Raw genomic sequence first — 26186 nt, 5'->3', positions numbered from 1 at the left:
TACGTCGCTATGAACCTTGAAGGTTACACCCATATTTCAAGGAAGAAAATGGTGTTATGAAACTGAAAATATTTATCCATGGTTAGCTAGCACTTTCCAAGGATAAAAATTGTGCTTTTCGAATAAGATTCGGAAAAGAGACAAAATTGTCATTTTGCACCTTTTAAATTGTTTAGAAAGTTGCATGAATAATTTTAGACACAAATTATTCAACATGTATCAAATTATGACTTACTCTTAATTATCAACCAATGAGAATTAGACACATGATTTAACTTGATAAATATCAAGTTTTAATATAATAAATGTGAGAAAAAATGAAGAAAAATAATAGATTTTTCTTCTTCTTCCTCTTTTGCCGGGAAAACTTCCATTTTTCTTTCATTTTTCTTCCTTGAAGGGTGCAAGTCAAGAGATCACTTGTTTTAGTGATTCAAGCTTCCTAACTTCAAATTAAATTACAAGGTACAAGGTAGTTTACATGTTTTTATGCTTTATTTCTTGAAACAACATGTAAATTTTATATTACCATTGTTACATATGATGTGAACATGATCTAAAAATTTTAATTTTCTTGCCAAAATCCTTTAAGAGTTTTAGAATTGTTTATTTTTTTATAATTTTTAATTCCTTTGCGCTGTCAGTTAACAGCGCTTTAAAACCCTACACTAATGTCTTTGTATTATAGTCTATTTAGGCATGTATCATAGTTTGATATGTTGCGTCTTATTCGCAAGTGCTTGAATTAGTCAAGTAATATAAAAATATATCGATCTCTCAGAGATTGAGATCTAACTACTAGTTCTTTTTTATAGTTATATTAGTTAGGCCAATAAAATCAAATGCAATAGAAATATGTAAAACTAACTTAATTGATTAACTAGTTCAAATTACCAAATTTAACTAACTTAATTGCTAAGTTTAAACTATCAATGAAATGGATACCTTCTCTCTTTGAACCAAGTTCTTTGTCTTCTCAATTCCTTATCTCATGATGTCTTTTTATTTTGGTCATCCTTTCCTCTAGTTCTAACCTATATTGACTCCCTAATCTATCCCCCTCCCCTTCCTCCATTCTTCTTTTTCTTCTCTTTTGTTATCTTTTGACCTTTTGGTTTCTTTCATGTATGTCATTTCCCTTGTTTCTTCTTTGTCTATCCTTCCTTCTAGCTTTCTTGGTCCTAACTTTATGCCTAAGTGCTTTAGTTTCTATCTCTCTTACAGGTAGAGGTTGTTTGTGGTTGGTTTTTTTGGTCTTTTGTGGTTGGTTTTCATAAACCCTCTTTTATGGTATTTCTATGCTCATTGAATTATTTGTGGTGTTTTGTGTTGTAAGGCAATGTTGGTTTGTTCCTTTTTATCTCTATATTTTTCTTGGCTTTCATTGCATCTTTTCTTTTTGCTTTTCCTATAACATTGACATTGTTCCTTCCTAGGTGGTCGAGTCTTGTATTAATTGTTATGTATATAGCTTCTTCCTTCCATTTTTAAATTTGTTGATGTGGCATTTTATTGACTGGTTTACTTGGTCACATGTTGCTACTTCCTTTTCTTTTTGGTGTTGGTTTTCCTTTCTTTTTTTTGTCATTTCCTTCTATTTCTTGGTGCAGACTTGGTCTTTCTTTTTCGTGCGGGCTTGATTTCATTTCCCTTCTACTATTCTTCCTTACATGCATGCATTACCTTGGCCTTGAATCTCTCTGTCTCATTCCCTCATTATCGTTTTAGTTACCTAGTTCCAAGGCTTCTTAGATGTTTCTTTCAAGCTTCGTGGCTCTATTTTTTCTACTTTTTGGGCATATTTGCTTTTTCTTGTTGGTGTATAGTGTTCCTCTAATTTTGTTATGGTTGCATCAACTTCTTCAATTGAAGCAATTGGTGTGGATTTGAATCTTTCTTTTGGTTTTGTTAAAGGAAAGAATGGTCAATTTATGCCTTCTATTGATGGTTCCTCAAGCAAAGCTTGGAAAACCCTTTTAATGGCTAAAGTGATCCTAGAGGGAAAGACGAATAGGATCTTACAAAATTTATGAACACAATTTTAAAATTTAACACAAGCAATTATAAACTCAAAAACAAAAAGTTAAAGGATAGAAATTTCTCAGTATTTATAGTGGTTTGAAACCTTCTTTTTTAAACTTCTTATATCCACTTCATCAAGCAACCCACTAGAAGTTCCACTAAACTCAAAGTGTATGTTTATAATAGATTTCAGGGATTGTACCCTATTATAATAATGATACAAGATTTTACCCTTAATGATTTAATACAAAATTTTTGAATATAAATGCCTATACAAAGGCTAATAAAAAATATCGAGCAGAAGGTTTCTTTAAAAAATTTGAGTTTGAAGCTTAGAGAGAGAATGAAAGACTTTGACCGAGAAGAGTGAGTTAAAGATTAATTTAATATAATGTTTAACATTTTCTAACTTGGAATGATCTTTATTTATAAGTGAAATGTGGTGGAAGAGTTGAAATAGTTTTTGGGATAAAAAATGTATCCATTGACATTTGGAAAGGACAAATTTCTTTTGAAAAACATGGATGTATGAATGTCATTCTTTTGTGCTTTGATATTCTTAGCAAGAAAATCTTCTTTTCAAACCAAGTCAACCTCAGTCAAGACCCCGATGACGAATTTCTCATCTTGTGCCAAGTGCCTAAATGATTATGTCTTTTCTATGCATAGTTGTTACTCTCTTTATATCTAAAAGCTTTTCAAACTTTTAGAGCTATGAACAAGTACAAGTGAAGACTTGAATGGATGGAATTTTACTTATGCACATGTATTATTGGCTTCTAAATGAGTGTTCATCAAGTCTTTACTTGAAAACTTTCGACTTTGACCATAAACAACAATGAACTCGAAACCTTACCTTGAGTCTTCATAATTTTTCGCAAAGCAGTGTTACTGAAATATTGGACTTTTTCTCACATTGACTCCCCTTGAATTCAAACGAGTACTATACATGAGAATATCTTCCTCATGACAGCCTTGAAAGTGATAATGCATAGGTGTAGAGGTGTCAAAGGGGTCGAGCTTGACCTAGGCCTCCTTTTTCGGCCAAGCCTAAGAGGGCACGACTCGTGCTATAGTGACTCTTGCCTTGGGCCATAAAAGTTCAACCTACGAGCTAACCTAACCTGACAGGACACTATTCACTATTTTAAAAAATATATATAATGTTATGAATAATTAAAAAGTAATAATAAATTATTATTACTGTTATGAAAAGACCAAAAGATTAATGTAGGAAATCTAAACTTATTAATGATTTATTATTAATGTTATGGGGAAAGGCCAAAAGAATAGTTTGGGAAATCCAAAAAACATAACAAAAAATAATAAAAAATAAAAAATATATAATTAATGGGTTGACTTGCTAAAAGCCCCGGGGTCAACTCGTTAAGGGCTCGATACGACATAACCTACTATAGTATGGGTTGTGTCTATTGAGGTTGGTCCCTATAGTCAATTCTCATGACAATGCAAGTTCATTAATCAGGGTTATATTTGTAATTTATTGTGACATTCTTTATCTAAAAAGTATATTAATATATGTTTAGACAAATGTCCTAAGAATGGTTAAATTGTAACAAAGGGATCAGTGCTCGATATCTGATCGTGGAAACTCTATATGCATATTAGGTGGTTGTTCTTAAAACGTTTATAACTCTAATATTACCATGACCAAGGACAAAGGTAATAATGATAGAGTTATCATAGTGTTGAACGATCTTATTGAAATATGATGATAGATTCATGTGTCAAAGTTATTTATTGACAACTTGGTACAACATCTAGGTACACATTGTAGACGTGTTCATCGGACTGACTTGCTAAGAGAATTTTATATGAATGGTTGGTCCAATATCTATGGAATATATTCTCTTAGTGAACAGAGGTATATGTGATCCTTAGACTTAAGTCATTAAGCCATCTTATGCAAGGATTGGTATGATTTGACACTTGCCTAATATAGTATGATTGGAGGATTACCAAAAACATGATAATTGGCCATATCAAGATCTATACGAAGCCTATGATGGGCCGACAAAGGATTTGTCACTTCCAAACACAAAAGTTGATATCTTAGTTAAAACCCTCTAACAGATTATAATAACCAATTAAATCTATGGTTATAGTGGGATTAAATTGATGCTCAATCCGATATTTATTCAGTCGTTAACAAAAGTCAGTCTATGTAACTCGAGAATCCTTGAAGGAGACACTTAATCTATATCTCAGTTTCGAAGAGATATCACATAACAAAAAGATCAAATTGTACAAGTAACCATATCACCGATAGGTTATGAAGTCACATGCTAACACTCTACTAATCGGGTGATCATAATGTCTTGCTAGATAATGCTCTAAGTCTGTGTTCAAATAAATGTCTGGTTGAGAGCCTAATACAAATCTGATCACTACTAACTTAGTGGAGAGCCTATATGTCACACATAAAAGGAGTTGATTGAACTCTGCAGATGTAGGATTTTCTGAATCGAATTAAAGTAAGATCAGATTTGGATTCTAGATTGACGATTTCGAGTTTTCAAAAGGTCTTTAGAGCTAAAAGTATATTTTATAGTATTGAAAGACTAAAGTAAAAAAATCATGAATGGTTAGAGTTGTATGTGAGAAAGTATAAGATTTGATTAGATTTATCCAATTAGATAAATCTAAACCCAGTTCATAATTTAATATGGTCTATGAGATTAAGTAAAAGTAAAACAAATAAAATATATATAATATAATAATATATATGATAAGACCCATGGATGTGCACATATATATGCAGATGTAACCTATTCATGGGTGGGCTTTTTAATGTTTATAAAAAAAGGCCAAAATTCTCACATGTTTGAGACATATATATACACATTATTATGTGTGCTAAAAATATACATGGAACCTAGCTACTTTCCTACTTTGAAAGGATTATTGTTGTCAAGACTATTCATCAATAATGTTACATCCATCCTCATGATTCTAATAGATTTTTTAACATGGTTTCAATCTCTACAGTTCATGCTCCATTTAGATACCAAGGTTCAGGCCTACACTTGGTTCATCTAGTGACTAAAAAATCTATCTTAATCCATGGAAGTCAAAGGAACTTTTTTTACACAGATATATTCTATAAACACTCTATAAGTGTTAATAACATGTTTATAAATTAATTATCCTATAAGAGGATCTAAAAAGGGTTTTTGCGATATGTTTGCTATTAATTAAAATTTTTAATTGCTATTACACTACCTGAAGGTAGTAGGCTTTAGCATTTATGCAGGTTAACTCGACCCATAAGACCCGCTATTGTATAGGCAGTAGGTCACACCAAAGTTGGCCTAACCCAGTCTGACACAACTCATTGCCACTTTTATATAAGTGTTAAAGTTTGAAGGACGAATGTGCATTACATATATGAAATATGCCAAAATTGCAAAGGTGTGAACAGGGACACCTATGGTCCCGTTCGTCTTTATGCATAGGTTGATTTTATTTTATAGATAGGCATGCATCAAGCATGCATGGTCATTCAAGTTTTGTACCTGTACTTTCAAGTTTTGTTTATTTTGTATTGTTTTAAGGCATTTCTTGGTCACTCTAAGTTATTCTAAGATGGTTTTTATCATCATCAAAACATTTAAGAGTTCAATAATCTCCATTTTTTAAATTTCAAAGCTCCCAATTTCTAAATGAATTTTTGCTTTCCCTAACTTTAAAACAATTATGCAAGTTTAACCAAAATCTTACCCAATTCTTATGCAAGTTTTAAAACAAATTTGGCATGGTTTCCTCTTAAAACCAAGCTCTCCTTCTTTTTGGTAATAAAATAAATATATCCAAGGAGGGAGACACTAAATTTATACTTCATCCTTGAAAATATTTTTTACAACAAAAATATCGAATTGTATGATGAATCGTATCACTAACGGGTCAAGAATTAATCGCTAAAACTTTGTTAGTCAGGTGGCTATGATATCTTACTAGAGGTCAATATTGGTTTGTGTTCAAATGGTTACTAAGTCAAGAGCTTGATATGAATCTATCTATTATCAATCTAATAGAGAGTTTATGGGTCACACACATTAGGAGTTGAACAAAGTATGGAAGAATAAGATTATCTGAGATGGCTTTGGTTTGATATATGAATAGACAATTTCAAGTCTCGAGATGTATTTGGGCTCAAAGTGTTATTTATTACACCAACGGAGCAAAGTGTAATAATCCTGAGATGTTTAAATATGATATGCATTATGAAAAAGGGGTTTTATCCAATCAGATAAAGAAAAAACCCGTATGGATAATTATGGGCAGTACACAACCGTGCATAAATCATGCATAGATGTGTGTGATCCTTGGATAAAAATCATCCATGAGCTTTATCTAACCCAAAATAAGGATATATCACATATCGTACATGATAATAATAAGGGTTAATGCACAACCTTGCACCTTGATGAATGGTTGTGCATGACGTCTATATAAGTAGATGTGATTTCATAATTTTACATCTTTTTGTCCTAAAAACATTATGTATGCCCATACACTAAACAACTTTTTCATGCATGTTGTTTTAGCATATAATCGATGTTTGCTTCAACCTCTTTCCATTCGTGTTTCATATGGATATTAAGGTGCGGTCTTAGGTTTTGATTGAGAACATGTTTTAACACATTTCAATAACCTGTGAAAAACAAATGACCTTCAAACACTGGTATGATTTCTTTTTCTATTGACAAGCTTGAGCTAAAGCTTCCCCTTAATGTTGTGCCAACCACACCAACATGTCAAACCTTAGATTCATTGATCGATCTTACAACCACTATACTAGATAAGTCAAGGTTTGATCTTGATATGAGTTTTCCAAGTCTCATACCCAAGACCTCATTCTTAAGGATACCCTTAGAGGTTCTAGTATGATTTTGCGTTAAAACCTCATATGGTTTCTTTGCATGTTTGTAAAATAATATACTATAAATGGATCCTTAGAGATCTTTATGGTATTTTTTTTTAAGTTTAAAAAATTTTAAATTGGTATTTTGTGTGCTGAAGGCCATCAACACTTACACAATTTACTCTAGAGGACAAGGTTTTCAAAGTGAGGAGTTATAAAAGGAGTGAGTGATAATTTTCTACGTAAGAGAAACTATGTCCTATACATTCATCTCTTATTAATTTCAATACCATTACTCATATTCCATCTAACCTTAGTCATCTAGAATACACCTTTAGACTCTGAATGTAATACTTACAGATACATCTTAAGGGCAAAATAATGTTTTTGCATATGTTAATGTGTTTTAAAAGTGGAAGACACACAATCGTATATGGAGAGATCGTGCTCATGTGTCGTGCCACGTCAACGGATAAAATAAATTTGGTGTGAAATTCAAATTTCATGACATATGATCATGTATCTAGTGGTACACACTTGTGTGTGTAGCTATGTGATCAGGTTTTATAAAAGACATATTACTGCATTTTAGGGATTATGATTCATAATCTCTAGACACACAAAAACACCGAAAGAGAGAGTGAGAGCAAAGCTTGATCATTTGACTTGTGTACAGTTGTTCTGGTAACCAGATTTCTAGTGATGGGGTGGCAAGGATGAAAGAGAGAATGAACCCCTCTGATCAATTTTGCAGTGGCAAAATTTTTAAGGGTACGACCTACCATCGTTTTATGATTCACATTGATGGTTTTATGATCTTAATCACCATATTAGTAAAAGTTTATTTTGCATATGAATCAAAGGAATTAACATAGAGGGTAGTTAGGCATATTATTAATAAGATTTTATAAAGTTTGAATGTATTTAAGCATGATTTGTTGTGTTTGGTTACCCTGATCAGTTCTATTAACATATATGTAATCTTGGATGATAATGATTATTTATATATTTGAATGATAAGGGAATGTAGATGATTGTTCTACTATGATTATTGATCTTGTTATTTAATGACATGGTTAATTGTATGTCTAATTGCTCATGAAAGTAGACTTACTTGTTTTATAAAATAGGAAGGATGCTCTCATGGCCTTTTGGGTATAAGATATCATGAGGATAGTGTGACTATCATGCCAAGGAAAAAAGGTTCTCCACAAAGACTAGATTAAGGTTCAAAACCTAACGTTTTTCATAATTTTGGACTTGCCACACAACCATGTGGTATGAGATACACGATCATGTGTATAAAACCTAAAATTTGATTGACATTTTCTGGCATTCCAATGATTATTAGATATCATTGACTAGTTAACGACCCACAAAGACATATTCCCATGTATAGCTTTAGCACAACTGTGTGTATGGTAAAATGACTATAATACCTTTGAGAAGTAAAATGATTAAGACAAGGATGGAAAAGGAAATGGAAATAAATATCTGAAAGATACATGCCCGTGTTAGCTAAGATACATGCTTGTGTATCTATCAATAGAAGCACACAAGAAAAAACCACAGGGAAGTGGTCGTGTGCGAGTCTAGATGTACACATCTATGTGTTTAGGGTAGAAGAGAAAAAAATAAGTCAGAAAACTAGGCTAAAGATTTAGAAGTCGTCCTAAGTAATAATACAAAAAGCCTAGGTACGCAATAATACCCTAAATGCCTAAGAGTTTAGTCATGTGAGGCATAAGATACTGTTAAGTGGAAGCAAATGTAAGCTAAGTAAAGTCTCGAGATACATGCATGCTAGACATCATAATATCATTATGAGGGGGTATCGTGAATATACAATCACTATATCGCCTATAGTAGGATACCAAACCTGTAAGCATGTATCTCATTATGAGGGGGTATATGCTTGTAATAGAGCTTAGTTAAGATAAAGTTGGTGTAGCGAAACAAAGAGATAACTCGCATGGCTAAGGTGTCAGATCTTTATATTCGAACCAAATCGATCAACCTAGTATACGACTATAGGTAAAGGTAAAATAGTCTCTTATTGTTTCATTTTTCTTTTTCTTCTACTTCATTGTGCTTGAACTAAAGGTAAAATAGTCTTTTAATTGACTACACGGGTGTGTGCCTAAGGTGCACCCCTATATGTCTCTATTTAAGCATGGTATCCACTTTTAGAAAGTCATACATAGGTGTGTGTTCCATACCTTCCTTAGAATAAGCACAAAAAAATTTTGAAATTTCCTATCTTACTTGAAGGACACATAGACGTGTTGAGACCATACACGACTGTGTGTTATGATCTAGGAATTTTAAACACAAAAGAGTTCTATCACTTTAATCTTGCATCTCTACATTTATTTCATCAAGAAACATCAAAATAAACACAACAAAATGAAATAAACTTAGCAGTTTCTTAACCAACTCTCGAGAAGCTAGTACTCTCTCTTTTGCTTTCCTTACAAACTTTTTTTCCTTTTTGCTCTTTTTCCTCTCTAGGCTTAATAAACCATTTTCCTGACCATAATTACTACTTCATTCTTGTGTTGCCACCTTAGCCTTGGAAATCGTTATAGTCCCCTTAATTTGTTATTTGTATGTTATAAGGTTTTTAGGGCACTGATAACTAGCAAAGCAACAAAATTTAAAAAATTTTCAAATCAAACAATCCTAAAAAGCCTAACTAGGATACCTGTTTTAGACATAAATTTATGAACATACAAACACACATATGGTGTTTTAAATTTATACCTACATTGATGGCTTCTCCAAATCATCATATGGCTTGAGACCAAACGCTATCCAACCCTTGAAAGGTGGTGTCATAGTATCCACTCAAAGCACGAACATAAGCAGAGGAAATCCACACAAAGAAGTTGTTAGGGCTTTTGACTAGACTCTCAGTATTCATGGGAAGGAGAGAAAAAAATAAGAACAGTGATTGGGTTTCATATTATGTATATTTTGTGAAAAAATTTTGCCTTTTATTTAATATGTGCAGGTGTCTGAGTACAACTGAAATTCCAAGTGTGCATAACACCTTTAACACGTATGCACAACTAGTATGTAAAATGCCTAACTAATATGTTTCATTTGCACGATTGACACACTTAGGTGTACCAACCAGTAAGCTTAATTACTTGCATGACTGGCACACTTAAGCTTGCATGGTTGCCACACTCAAGTGTGCCAGCTAGCAAGGTTTAACGCTTGCATGGCTAGCATACTTAAGTGTGCTAGCCAGTAAGCTTTAACATTTGCAAGCTTAAGTGTGCTAGTCGACAATCCTTATTTCAAGGTGTTGGGTAGTATCATGCATTTGCATGGTCGACACCATCAAACCAAGTGTATAGGTGGCATTTAATCAAGAGATAATCAAACCCGAGTCCTCTTAACCTATTGGGTGAACCCGATCCATTCGCGATCTCTTTCTTGGCCCTGAACACCAAAACTGTTAACAAATAATCCATTCCTTTGAGTTCAGTTCAACTTCTTTATACATGTAACTCATAAGCTCTTCATCAAATTGGTAATGCCTAAATTTAAGGTGAATCCAAACATAGATCAAGATTGGCCTCTAGTAAAACATATCAAATTGTTAGCGAACATCTCTTAAACTTTTATAATATCACAGTTACATGCAATTCAATCCTTTCATCAACCACCAAGGTTGAAACATAGAAATGTGTCTATCTTAGTGATTCCTTGGTATGAACTAACAAACATTAATGACTAACATTGATTAGGCTATAACCTCATTCCACTATGGCCACAAATTCAAGCAGTCATAAATATTTTTAGTATTCTCATGTGAGATATTTTCTCTTATACTTAGAATAACGAATCCTTTATTAATCAATTATAGCTTCTATGTATCTCACAATATAGCCGATTATCAACTTTATAGTTACCCCAATTACAACGACACATTATATAGCATCAAACAATATCTATCCTTACATGAGACTATCTAGTGATCTCAAGTTAAAGGATCACATGCACTTGTAGTGTTTAAAGGATTTATTCCATAGATACTAGAGTAACCATCCACATGAATATCCTTTAGTTGAGTTAATCTGATGAACACATTTATAACATGCACTAATGTGTTGCACCAAGTTGTTTACAACAACTTCAACATATGAGAATTGTAACCACTTTTGGTAAGGTTGTTCAATAGTATGATAATCTTATCATTATTACATGTGTCCTTACTTATTACAATGTCGAGATTATGGATATTTCTAGAATAGCCACTAAATGTGCATTTAAAGTTCTCATGATCAGTTGTTTGATCATTTTATCATAGTTATACTATTCTAAAGACATATTATTCACACGATCTATAACTAGTCAACATATGAATTGACTAACAAGCAATCCTTTTATTAATTATTAAGATAAAATTATATCCACAAATACCAAATTTGATTGGTTCTAGGGCACATACTCTAAAATATGTTACATATTCTCTTGGTGGTTGATTGTCTACAAAACACTTATTTGTTGCTTACTGCTTGACACCTATAGCTCCCAAGGCACTAACATTTGTATTTTCTACTCTTCTCCCTCTCATCTTCTTCACCTTGGTCCTAATATTATTGTGCCAATTGAAAGACACCTTATCTTTAAGGTACAAATGTAGAGAGAGTTGTTCAATGCTCTTATACAACTTCCAAGAATTCTCATAGTCCAAAAGGTCATCCCATTTAGTAAATACTTCTAGTTCATCTTAAGGAGAGGACCTATCGTCTAACACTTCCTTCGGTTGTACCTTTAATTCAACCTCCTTACTTAGGCAATTCAATAATGATTGACTCATTATAATAAGCCAAATTCATTTCTTTAGTTGCGCAACTAACTCGACACGAACTTTTTCTTTAGGAGCAAAAACACAAATTACAACACTCCAACTTATCACATTAGATCTTTTCATTGTACCATTATCTAAATTCTCTAAATGTGATAATTTTGCAAATGCCTTAGTGTATAAACTAGTCTTTTCACTTGTTACTAATATACTATCTTTGTATCTTTCATTTTTAGAAACAATTTGTGACTCTTGTCTACCTCTCCATGCTTTTTGTCCATACATATAATTGCATTCTTTACATGCAAGGAATTTTCAAACCCACTTTTTCCATACATGCACGATTGACCTACCCTTTCTATAAATAATTGAATCAATACTAATGCCATAGTAGGTGCTTCATCATTCATTCCAATTTCTTTCATCGTTATTACATCAAACCATTCAACAATATCTCCATGCCACCCGTATTAGACATAACTTGTAAGGAATGAAGGTCAAGCTTCAAGATTTGGTTTCAATAGTTATAATTGTATTTTTTGAATCATCTCAAGAACACCAAGAAAAGAATAGTTCAACACAAAACCAAAAACCAGTGTTCTGCAAAACAAAATTCCATTCTTGCATTTTGTTAAACATCTTATGAGGATGATCAATCCGTTCCATTTTTGCATAGATACCAACCAATTTATTCACAATATAAACATTATTTTGAAAATCCATTAATAAAACATAATTATGAACAATCAAAAATTCTTCTAACGATTTTAATTATGTACCTTTGCTAACTCATTTATCATACTAAAAGCATAACCTATGTTCCTGTTTGGGTTCATGTTCACCATTAGTCATCTACCAAAATCCATTTTCGTCCAAGGGAGTTGAACTGTCACTTTCCATCTTCAAGTTTGGCGCCAATGAAGATGCCAATCTACTCATCATTTGCTTCTATCCAAAGGCCTTTACATTTCCAGTTGGGAAGCTCTAGTTTAGATCAAAATTTTGATGCCTACATGAACTCAATCGAGTTGGTTTTGGTAAGGTGAAATGACCTTTTTTTTTTTTTTAAACTTGATTCAAAATTTTAAACACCTAATTAAGTTGCACTCAATGAGTTTTGGGTTAATTGGTTTGAGTTAATGATAAGTGAGCTCGGGTTCAATTGGTTTAGCCTGTTATAAGTTGGTTAGTGATTGGTTATAAGTATAGAGTGGGTTGGGCTTGTATGATTTATACTTGGGTGTGGCTTAGGATTTCATAAGTGAGGTGGAAATTGGGTTAGATGTTGAGGGGTTATTGGGTTATGCCTAGGTTTTGATTTTTTTTTTTTTTGGATTCGGGTTGTTGAGTATTAGGTCATCCAAATTTTATTTTGTTTAGTTCAAGCCTATTAATTAGGATAGATTTTGAGTTGAATAAAGCTAAAAGACTTATTCCAACCCAAGGTTTGATGTATTGCCAAACTCTCACTCTCATCTTTTTTAAAATCTAAAGTCTCATCTATTAACCATTAAAGTTAACAGATTTTGTAAGTGAAAAGGGCAATAAAGTAATTGCATTTCTCCTATTTAAAACATTATGAACAAATTAAAAATTCGTTTATTTAAATGTATTCTGCGAAGAATTAAATACGGGCGACAGGATTTCAGCGGTTTTCTTTTCGTAAACTTTTGTCGTCGCAACACGTGACAAAGTTAATTTTCCACTCCGCTGCTTTGGCGTGTTGTAAGAAATTCTTGGACGATTAATTTGTAATTGTTGTCGTGGCAAGTTTGTAATTGAACACATGTGCTTGGTTGGGAAAAGTGGACGATTTTTAAGGAAAATGGCAATGTTAAATGCCTGACTTGAAAGCTGTTCTTGTCAGGCATTTTAAATGCGCCTAATGTTTTTGAGACTAACAGTTCCAATTTTTTATAGAAAATCAACAGCTAAGGATCATTTTAGATTGACATAGCCAATGGAATTGTGACATATAGGGGGTTTTGTTGTCATTTAATGCTTATTTCAAAAAAAAATCTTTGATTAAAATATTTGTTTTTTTGTTTGGTGATGAATGAGATATCAACACGTGTCCTGCAATCCTTAAATGTAAATTTGAACGAAAGAAGGGCAATCTGTTCATTTCTTTGCACGTTTCTTTCTTGTGATTTTTCTCTAGAAAATTTACTTGTAAATTTGCCAAAACATTGGCCAACGGCTAATGGCGACGGCTGAGAAGATGATGACGACAACATCTCGACGACAATGTAAGATGGCTGAGAAGAAAAAGATGATGTTATTTACAATATTAGTTTAGGGTTAATGAAATCTAGAATTTTAAACTAAAGCTGCAGTGCAAAGATTACCATTTAATGAAGGCCAAAGGACTTTCCCACCCAAAGTATGCTGCAATGTCAAGTGTCCCCCTTTTATCTATAATAACACTAAATACCCATCCATCAACAGTTAAAATTAACGACAATAAGGATAAAATCATCATTTTCTCTATAATATTAAAAATAAACTAAAATATAATATTTTTTTTCCCCCCTAAACTTTAAAACTAAAATTTTAAAAAATGACAGTTTCATTCTAGGGTTTCATTTTGAAATCTCCAACGACCTCTCCCTCCGACGGTCTCTTTCCTCCCATTTGGAAGTCTGATCGGCATCGGAGGTTCGATCTTCGTCTTCCCAGACAAAGACGACAGTTTCGTCTTCGTCTAGGAGGACAAAGAACTTCATCTTGCCTGACGAAGTTCTTCGTCTTCCACCACTCTTCCAATGCCGTTCGGGCGTCTAATGGGAGGAAAGAGACCGTCGAAAGGAGAGGATGCTTCGGGAGGGAAAGGCTGCTGGCAGAGATGACGCCGGAGATTTCAAAACGAAAATCTAGGGTGAAATTGCCATTTTTTAAAACTTAGATTGGAGAAAATTTTTAGTTTTTTTAAATTTAGGGGGATAAAATGAGATAAAATTTTAAGGGGTTAGGGTTCTGTTAATTTTAATTGCTGATGGATGGCTATTTGGTATTATCATAGATAAAGAGGGGACACTTGACATTGCGGCATACATTGGGTGGGAAATAGTCCTTTGGCCTTTAATGAAATATGACACTAATATAGGGCATTAATTTACCTTAAAATGCAATTAAGATAAATATATCACGTTAATCTACTTTACAATATCATGAGTAGTGATTTAAAAGATTATATACTTAAGGGTAAATCAGTAATAAGTATTTAATTGCAAAATTAATTTATTAAATTAATAATTTAAACTGAAGGGTGATTTGGTCATTTTACTATAAAAGGGTACAACAGTCATTTAAACATTACATTAACAGAAGCCATTAATAGAATTGGATAACAGGTAGGACTTCGGGTTTTTGAAAAGATGAGGGTTGGAGTTTGGCTGTACATCAATCCTTAGGTGGGAATAAGTTTTTTGGCCTTGAATTAAAGATGTTTTGGGCTAGAATAGCTAGTTATCGGTGTGACGGAGTATTGGATTGAGTGTTGGGGTTGGTTAATAGTAGGGAATTTGGGTGTAGGTTAGATATTTGGGTTTTCAGGTTGGGTTTGGTTGTTATAAAAGTCTTTATCTGCGTCTTTTCTTCCTTCGTTTCTTCTTCCCTTTTTCCATATTTCAGTCGCAACTTCTTCAAGCATGGCTGCTTTTAGTGTTTCTTTTGATTCCTCACTTTCCTTTTCTTTTAGTTTTTTGTTCTCTTTATCCTTCATCACTTGTTCTATCTCTACCATCAGTTAAAGTTGATCTCTACATAAACTAATGAATTCCAACAGTTGAATCTTATCGGAATCTACTATATTTTCTTTTTGACAAATTTTTTCCATTGATTCATTTTTAGATAATGTCGGACTTCCCTTCAAGATATCGAAATCACCAAACTCAACTTCTTTCCATTCTATTTCTCTATCAAATATGAGTAAGATGCCTTCACCATCCGAATCGTCTTCTTCCACCACGAGAATGGTCTATGACCTGTGTTTACAGGCATGGTTCGGGTCTTCTTTGCCTTCATAGCATAGAAAAATTTTGTTTGCCTTCAGTTCTAAAATTTTTCACTGTGTTAGTCACCGAACGACCTATCATCATCCATTATCTTTAAAGACGTTGACTTTTTCTATTATCAAAATTGAAGCTCTGATATCACGTTGATAGGTACTTGGTATAGAAACTCAATCTGGAAGTAGTCTATGGTGCCCAAATTGCAGAACAATCCAAGAGTTGAGACAAACTGATATAAAGATTTGTGTGATCAGGGGAAATTCTTGTAATTTGTAACTAAGAACAACAACAACAATTGTAAGAAACTGAAAATTGTATTAAACTATTTTTCTAGAATACAAGAGTTACTATTACTTTAATCTTGCATCTGTGCATTCATTTCATGAATAAACATCAAAATGAGCATAACAAAATGAAATAAACTCAGCAGCTCCTTAACCAACTTTCGATAGGCTAGTACTCTCCTCTTTGCCTTCCTTCCAAACTTTTTTTTCCTTTTTGCTCTCTTTCTCCAGGCCTAATAAACCATTTTCCTTACTGTAACAATTACTCCATTCTTGTGTTGCCACCTCAGCCTTGGAAATCGTTGTGGTCCCGTAAATTTGTTGCCCGCATGTTGTGTTTTCTTTTGGTGGTTGATTGTTTAATGAACACTCATTTGTTGCTTGCTGCTTGACACTTGTAACTCCCAAGGAAATGACACTTGTATTTTCTACTCCTCCCACTCTTCTTCCTCACCGAGGTTCTAACAGTGTACTACAGAATTGGATCCAAAACATGGCTTTACACCCTTAGTCTGAGAAAACATGAACATAATAAAACGGTCTCATGTGAAAATTTAGGATATACTTCCATGACAACTATGTGCATGCACTCAGGCCTTTCAATTATATAAGTTAGGCTCACATCTTGCTTTTACCTTTTAAAATCATGTCTTATTCATGTCCTAACTCATATACTTAATGTTGGCATGACTCAGTACTATTGCATACCCTATATGTCCCTAAAAATTGGAGGGATAGATTTACAAACTAATAATCATCTTCCATGAACATCTATTCATTCTTTCACTATTATAAGACCATTCACATTCTATGAATGGGTGTTCACTTAATACTTAGAATGAATGACTCCTTCCTTCATACATGATTATTCTTAGCCTAATCAACATGCACAATCATACATGTTCTTTAATAGTCATTCATGCTTATGTAATAAATGTCCACCAACCTCACATCATGACCATACATTGCTCTAGGGATAGTTTCATCTTTTTATTCTCATGAAAGACTATATACTTTTTTGTGTAGGTGTTCATTGTGACTTATCTTAAATGTCCCCAAAAATCATACATATTCTATATACAATTGCCCATCACAAATCGGTGGCTCAACCCTAATCAACGAATGATCGTGCATGTCCTTTGCATGGTCACTCATGCGTATACAAAATCCTAAATTTAGGTATTGTATGATTGTTCTTTTCCTTGAAACAATCGCTCCTATGTGTTTGGAATAAGATATCCTAGTAGCCTTTTTATCAATCCCACTTTTATTATTACTAATGCATTCTTAACATCAAACACACTTATAATCATGCCATAAATCACATATTAGCCATCCACATGATGATTCCTAATACTCACATGTATATAAACACAAATCAATATAAACTCACAGCCTATCATTTAATTTTTGTTTACAAGCCTCTACAAACTAATTATAAACCCCAAAGCTGCATTTTCACATCATCATTGATCATATCAAAAAAATATTTTTAACCAATTTTCTCATTAATCAAATAGAAAAATTGGAAAACACGTTATTTCTTACTTATATGGGCTCTATTAGATGAGTTTGCTAGTGAAATCACACTTTCTCTTTGTCCGAAAATGCCTTTGACCACTAGAGATATAAAGAGTAAGTTTTTATATGTATAAAAATCATGGGTGTAAAATAGTTCTAGACATGTCGATAAGTGCCACTTAGATGGAATTCAAATCAAGATTGTTAGAGTAGTCCTTCACTCCCAGTGAATGATTGTTCATCTATTTAAATAATCTAATGTGGCATATTATTCATTTTATCCACCTAGCACAACATAAATGGTTGTACACGCTTCATGCATGACCATTCAACAACTTAAATTCATAATTCTTAAGACATAGCTATTTTCAAACTCACTATCAACATGACCTCAAACTAACATAGAAGGACTTAATTAACCTTGCTACATAATTGTGGGTATCACAATTCACAAGTTTTGATTTCTAGAACAACAAACTAATAAAATTAGATTGATCTACAATTCATTCCTAGTATGACCATTGATTTAGTAGTCATTGTCATCGATCAATTACGCATTGAAATATCTTCTCTCATACATGTGAGTAATGAATTCTTTCTTGATCTACACATAGCCTTAATACACTTCTAAACAGAACTAGTAACTATTGTTCTAACAACCTTAAATTAAGGGCTACATTAAGTAGTATCAAACTACATCCATTGGTGCACAAAAAGTTTTGGCGATATCAAGTCTAAGGATTACATATACCACTATCTATTAGAAAATTTGTTCCATAGACATTAGAGTTATTATTTATATGATATCCTCTGATGGGTATGAAGAACTTGCTCACAACAAACACTAATATGTTGTATTAGGTTTCAATAAACATCCTTGACATGTGGATTCTATCACTACTTTCCGATAGAGTCATTTTATACTATGATAGTCTATTATCAATGTCTGTTCATGATGGTACTCTAACTATGAATATTTCTAGAATTACTATCTAATGTTCTCATAAAACCTTCACAATCAAGATACACCTAATCGTCTTGTCATGATTTTATTATTCTAAGAACATTTATCTATAACATATAACAAATATGTAAGTATGATAACAAATTATTGTTTTGCTTTCTATAAAAACATGATACAATAATTGTTTATACAACCAAAATGATTGAGACCAAGTTTTGAGCAATTGCTCATGGAATGTGTGAAGGAATTTGGTTAACTTGGTTTATGAGAGAACAAAGGATCCTAATCGAGAATCCAATGAGACTATACTGTGATAATAAAGTTGCGATGAGCATTACATACTCTAGTGCATCATGACATAACACAGCAGGTGAAGATCAACAAAAACCTTTGTTAGGGAGAAGATTGACAATAAGATTGCACGTATGTTCCAACAAAGCAACAAGTGACAAACATCCTTACAAAGTCTTCCTAAATCAAGCTTTGGAGAATTAATATATAAGCTGGGAATGTTAAACAAATTTAAACCCACTTGAGGGGAATGTAGGAAATCTTGGATCAAAATTAAACCGGGATGAAATGATCAAGTTATTTTCAGAGAATAAGTTAAAATACATATTTGTAGTTACAAAAATAAAGATCTGTGAATCCTCTAGTTTTAAAAATTTAGTAATTGGTTTCCTTCTTAAAATTGTATACGTAATTCCACATCAATTCTGTATGTAACGTAATTCACCATGAATAATATACAAGTGGTAATTATTTCTTCTCAGATTGCATTACAATATCTCTATGTTATTGAGTAAGAGGAACACACTCAAGCTCAATTTCTAATGCACCACTTTCAACCTTCTGCAGCTGAAGAATAATTTCCTGTTTCAACTTCCCATCCACAAGACTAATGACACCATCTTCCACTGAGGTGTTATCCTTGGACGATACCCACTTCTCAAAATCTACAGATTCATGCATTGTCCAATTCTCATAGGCTCTCGCAGCAGCCACTAAGGGTTGAAGGTCAACCTCGGCCTCCCCCATAAAGTCATCGAAAGTGAATTTATCCTTGTCATACACAAACTGAATTAAACGATGAAAAAGGAAGCTTATAAACATCATTGTTGGGCTAGAAATAAGGTGAGGAGAACAATAATTTTACTGCAATTGCATGAACATCATGTAGTTTAACATGCTCAAACTTGATGTTATCTTCTATTTATTCAATTTGCTTGGCCAACCAGAGGAGTTAAAACTAATGCATTTCTAAAAACTGCATCACTTTCCTAGATGTTCAGTCAACTCAATAATATATTTTTCTAAGTGTTTATATTATTTGTTCACAGCATTTCTAAGTGCAACTAACCATCATGGTGTAGCATGTAAATTTGTAAACGCAGGACACATTCTTCGTTAACCACTGGGAGGAAAGCTTGCCTTCTGGCAAAATATGAAAGGTTGACTATATCAACACAAGATTGTAATCTAAAGGTGACAAACCTGGACTTGTTATGCGTGCTGCAAGAATTTCGCAGCATTAGACTAAGTGAACAGATATATAGTTCTATAAATGTTTTCATTTCTGTTGTTACCTACAACCACATAATCAGTAAATTAGACATACCACTTTTAAAGGAGGAATGTTTTCTGGAATTGACAACATTAGACTTTCATTCCAAATAGGATTCAGACAATTCTTTATGACACGTGTCCTCGTTGTCTGCAATAAGAGATCAAGGATAAACAGAGTTCACTTGCTTCAATTGAACATGACAATTTCATTATGGATTTTATGAAGACATAAAAAAACTCACTTGGTGGCCCAATACTAGGATGACATACGGGTCACTGGTTAGGACATCTTGAATAACCAGGTTAATGCCTTTGACCACATTGACCTTAATCAATCCAACAAACTCGACCATACTTGCCTGTAAACAGCAACTGAAATCACTGTGATTAAGTAGCAAAATAACAGTATTTAAGACATTGTGAGTACTATAAAATGTAGAGAAATAGTACTTTCTACTCCACTTGTATGACAGATTCTCTTTTCCAACAAAATTGGTAACACAGATAGTTATTTCAGGTTATGAATTGTGTCTACAATGTTATATATAGATTGACTGGAATCATGACCAAGTTCAAAGCCTCGAAAATGACATCCTGCTAATTGGTGATAATCTAAAATTATGTACATGATTCTTCTCTTTCTTGACCCCTAAAAGGAATGTTTTCCTTTTTCCAAATCCATTAAATCTTAGATATGTAATTTTTTTTCAGGACCAACCCATAGAGATGCATTTGTCAGAAGACTCAGCACTCTATACTACTTTTTCTTGAAAAAATTTGTCAAAAAAAAAAATTGTTACAAGGTTTTCTATTGAGTCATTCGCTCCCAAGAGAGGCTTGACATCCAAAAATTGATGACAACTTCATAAACATAGCATTACTCTGAACAGAAAATTATTACCAATGAGTTCTTCTTTGCTAACTTGCTATCAGTCTCATTCCTTCCCATTCTGTTACGAAATGATTGTCCAATACGCTGTCTGGTTGGTAGTTTTTCATAATGTTTCTTATCGTTCGAAATGTAACAGGTCGATGAACTTGCTGGGGACGATGAAGTATGTCTATGAGGTGCTGGGAATGGGCAGTGTAGTGTTTGATCATCAGAGTTTGTAAATTGTAGCTTCACATACTTTCTCCTGAGTGCTCAAAATATTCAATAGCAATTTAGAATGGTTAGGCATCTCATACAGAAGGAATTGAAAAAAAAAAATTGTACTTCCATACCTGATGAAATCAGAGCGCTCCTCTGTTAATGAATCTGGATTTGGTTTTTTGAAATTATTTGGGATATAAGCCTCATATTTCTTGTTCACTGCATTATTACCCCCGATATCTTCCAAAGCATCAACTTGTTCACCTGTCCATTCATCTAGGTTCACTGATATGACCTGAGATAATTTTATCAAAGTGCGAAATAACTTTAATAGAAAGAGAGTGGCAACAATAGCCTTCCGTGTTATAAAAAATTAAAAAAAAAAAAAACAATAGCCTTCCGTGATCAATCACACAAAAGGAAAGAACTTGCCTGAAACCTCAAACCCAGATCCTATGAAATATCAACATATACAACTCAAGTGATTTGCCACACACCGTGCCAATCTTCAATGAATGGCTTAAAAACTATTTACACTATAATATAATACACAGATAAGAGTGTCCAGACTTTTCATATCTCTATGGTATATTAATCTCAAGAATGAGCTATCATAACTGAAGTTCTATATAATAATGAGCTCCAGAAACATTAATCCCCTTCACACACGACTGGTTTGTAGCAGACTTTTGACAGAGTTCATCTTAGGAAAGAATAAATCAGCCAAGTCAATCTTGGGAAAAATTTTAATGGCACAAAAACAACTGTAACAACTATTATTGAGTAATGAAATAGTTTCTTTACCAGTGAGCTGCTGGCCAAGGTTCATAGCAGTATAATGAAAATTTATTCATATAGAGTCAAGCTCCAACCATGATGATAAGACCATAATTTGACCTGATGTATTTAATATTAGATGGCAGATTCATTTGTGTAATTCTTTGCCCAACTTATATTTCAGCAGTGTCTTTCTTTGAAGTTCAATTAAACTAGTAAGTTGATAAAAATTAAGACATATGCAATTATTGGCTAATGTAAAGTCATTCTAACTAGTGGTAACTCTATTCTACAAGACCAGATCAGGGAGAACAAACTGGAATCCAAACCTTTGATATGTGCACTCCAAGACTTCTATGAATGCCAGAACACTTGATACAAATAAATACTCCAAGACTCAAAGATCTGATTTGCATAAAATGATACAATGGAAGCAAAAGCAGCAAAAGAGGTAAGGGGCAGACCAAGAGAAAAAGGCAAAATCACATGAGATACTGTCATAGATATTGTGAAAGATGTTAAAAGCCAGATAGAGGGAGAAGAAGTGCCATGCAAGTATAGTACATTATATTATATGTTAAAAATGTGTCCAAGTAAGAGATAAAAATTTGACTGAAGAAGAGTGCTCTTTAGATTTGCAAACGCAAGCTAAGTCAAAGCTCTTCAGAGATCGATCACTCTGATGAAAAAGGAGGGCTTGAATATCATTGGTAATGAACAAGTAAAACACAAGTTTAAGCATAAAATGTTATTTCTAATTATATCAAGATAAGATGAATACCTCTGCAGGAAAACCAAGAGGAGATATAAGATGGTAAATTAAGACTCTAGAAAAACATTAGTAGATACCTTCTGACATTTCCTTTACTTATAGTCCAGCTGCTGCATAATTCAATAAGTTTTATATGCATATTGAGGGAACAGCTTTTAGATTTTACATGGTGTCAAGATTACTAATTGTTATAAAAACCACTTGACTACAAAAGGTCTAAACCGTTAAGTAAAAGCCTAATAATAATATTGAGCTTGTACCAAGCCCTTCATATGAACCTGCACATGGACCAAACACAATCATGATTATAACCACAACTTATTATAATTTGGTTAATGCAATGGGGTGATTCGGATACAAATTTTTTGTCAACCTGGATTTGATCTTATAGCCACATGCCCACATGACCAAAAGTTTGTAGGAAAATGTCCAAAAAAATGCATTTAAACATTTAAAATATCTAATATACAAGAAGTCATCATTATCATTACTCATTGCAATCTACCTATATTGGTGATAGTGTAATTTGATTTATTTTACACATTTCTTTCCATAATCCATGAGAACGAACACTTCTTGACATCAAATCCACACACCAACAACCAACACCACAGGAAAAAAAATGAAACAAAAAAACTTGATAAGAAAAGATATGATAACACCTAAGTTGCCTTCAAACATTGATGAAAAACAGAAGATAATGATAAAATGTTTTGTTTAATTCTGACATGATACTTACACCCATTTTGGATCTGGAGATCCACAATCTGCACAAAAGTCATTACCAGATTGACTCAAAAGATTCTCCAGCTTTCCTTGTGCACCTGTTTAATGAGAAATAAGTACTGAAATAGATCGAGAAGGTTAATGGAATCTCTTTCTCAGGACAGATTAATGAGGGGCCAAAGAGAAGATGATTTCCTTTGGAAGAAAAAATAAGCACTTATTCCTTCAATGGTGGCATGCACAAGATTTGTGCATGTAAATCTTGTGCATGTCAACATATTTTTAGAACCCTATAGAAAGTATATTTAAGAAAGAAAGCATTTATGGTTGATCATGAGGATCTAAAAGCTTATTGAACATATACAGTAGTGCAGTTATGTTCAATTAAAGAGCAAATATAAATGATAATGGCACGTATAATTATCCAAGTTTCTTATGATATAATTCACCACCAAATTAACTGAAGGCAAAACTATCATAGAATCACGTCAACAAATGGTGGACAGACCCAAGAGAAAAGCTAATGACAACTACAAACAGCAAAGGCAAGAGCCCTTTAATTAAAATCTCCTGGCTCCAACAAGAGAAGAGCTAACAAAACAGTTCTCACCACAGTACCAACCAAATAACAAGCTATCATACTCCCACAATACCAAAAAGACCCTGCGATTGGACTGCTTTCACTATTGTTCTGTGAAGGAACTTACTATGATATCACGCCTATAGTTTTGGATAAGGGAACCGCCTTCTACCACCCCAATTACAATATAAGATAGAGCTTGGTTACCAGGTTTTTTAATATTATGCAGCTTTAGTATAAGATTAATATATATATATATTAATCAGGTTTTCTAGAGATTATTCATTGTACCGTACAACTAATCATATCATGCACATGCCCTTATGTGTCCCATAATTTAGGCAACAGTTTAAATATAGAGGTGCATACAAACTGAGCCGAACAAAGGGCCTCTTTGGCCCGATACTTGGATTGAATGTGTCTTGAATGGCTGGTGTAAACAAAAGTTCAAGGCAACTCTTAGGCCAAAATTTAGTTTGAGCAGATAGGCAGCCCATCCATAGCCTGGCCAGCTTCCATTAGTGGTCTCTTGAAGCACATATTTTGATACAGTTTTAAGACTTACCACTTTAGCTCAGTAGGTACTTCGGTCCTGTACATGTAAACAAGTTCCAGGCCATTGCCCATACAGAATGGTAACCAACTACTGTACATGTATCCAGAAAAGAAAAGAGAACCTAAGAAAAAAGCTCAAGGTACCAGAATATGTTGGCTGATCTTTTTGCCCTCTCCATCTTGGTGTTTCTGATCTTAAGAGATCACACAGGCGAGAACCTGATCATACGAATTCCACACTTTTGATTTAGCTAATCACAAAACAACTATAACTATACAAAATCACAAACAAGGTACAATCAACAATCAAATCATTAAGTATACCTAAGAAAAGGGACGTATGACTGACTGTCTTCTTGAACATTAAAAATTAACTACAGTGAATAGCATTCTTCATTTTTATAATGTGATTATATGCCAACTAACCAATGTGAAGCACAAAAAATCTAAGAACATGTCCAATGGTGATGATCAAAACAATTTGACACTGCAGAGACTGTAATATCATATAGGTGCATCATTTTAAGTAATAGCCAATGCATCTTTTATCAATATCCAAGGAGCATATCCTGGCAAATGATATCTGAGAACGGATGTTCATTTTGGGATCTAGGTTTTAGTAATTACAGGATAGAAACCTTAAGGACCATAGAACAAAGGTTTGGTTTTATATAATGAAAGAAGGAGCGGCAAACAGAAAAGAAAACCATCCAAAAAACAAAATCCATCAATTGAAACATTATCAATGCAGAGAACCATGTCCTTTTGAACAAACTTAACCAAACTTGAAAACCAATTGAAGTTCGTCCACTTCATTAACTTCTCACCTATACACCATACATTACTACAAAACTGTAATCATTTAGGCTCGTCAACTTTTTATCTCACATCATTACAACAACTAGTGGCTGTATCCATAACAATGTCACCACCATTCCCAAAACCGAAACATTCACAAAAAATTATTGATCCTAAGCAAGCATATTCCTTATTTCCAGTATAGCTACCATCAATTCATAGGACAAGTTTTCTTCCAATTTACACGAATTACCAAAGTAATCGAATCATTTCATCATACCCTCTTTGGGCAGGCAACACAAATCATGTTGTTATTCCACTAAAATTTTTCGTTCAGATGGTTACCAAGTATTAAAGGGCAGAGAAACAAATATCAAATAAAAATAAATATTCTCACAAATAGCATTGCTCAAAGACAATTTAATTTAATCCTAAAAAAATAACTGTGACAATTTCAGTATTAGAATTTTCATGGCGAATTGACATCTCCAGCTTCCAAATAAAAGATCTAAATCATTACTCAATCAATGCTACAATCTCAGAAAAGCCATTTTCTTTTTACCTCCTCCTTTATATCACCCGATATAAATATCTAACAAGAAAGCAAATGAAACAAAAATTTTAATAATACACAAATCAACACAACATCATATTGGAGAAGCATAAAAGGAGAAAACATAAATAACTGCACCAATTAACATAGATTGCACACAAAGCAATATAAATCAATGATTTTACCCCCACAAACTGCTTCATAAAAACAAGATTTTAAAAGGGTTCTTACGGTTCCAAGAATCAAAGTCAAATT

The 26186-nt window shown here is 33.2% G+C and overlaps 1 protein-coding gene across 1 annotated transcript; it reads right to left on the bottom strand.

The window, feature by feature from the left end:
* Positions 1-19167: 19167 nt before the first annotated feature.
* On the bottom strand, positions 19168-26186 carry LOC123226735 (probable ADP-ribosylation factor GTPase-activating protein AGD11; the record flags this gene model as incomplete). The annotated part of the gene is made up of 9 exons (XM_044651266.1): positions 19168-19588; positions 20130-20225; positions 20320-20436; positions 20979-21213; positions 21302-21465; positions 22277-22352; positions 23459-23543; positions 24725-24799; positions 26117-26186. Coding segments are annotated over 9 exons (1200 nt in total), but the record flags the coding sequence as incomplete, so codon positions are not given.

This window comes from Mangifera indica, chromosome 10 (assembly GCF_011075055.1).
Source record: "Mangifera indica cultivar Alphonso chromosome 10, CATAS_Mindica_2.1, whole genome shotgun sequence".
Classification (NCBI taxonomy): domain Eukaryota; kingdom Viridiplantae; phylum Streptophyta; class Magnoliopsida; order Sapindales; family Anacardiaceae; genus Mangifera; species Mangifera indica.
The sequence above is the reverse complement of the archived record's forward strand: the minus strand, read 5'-3'. Positions and strand labels throughout refer to the sequence as shown.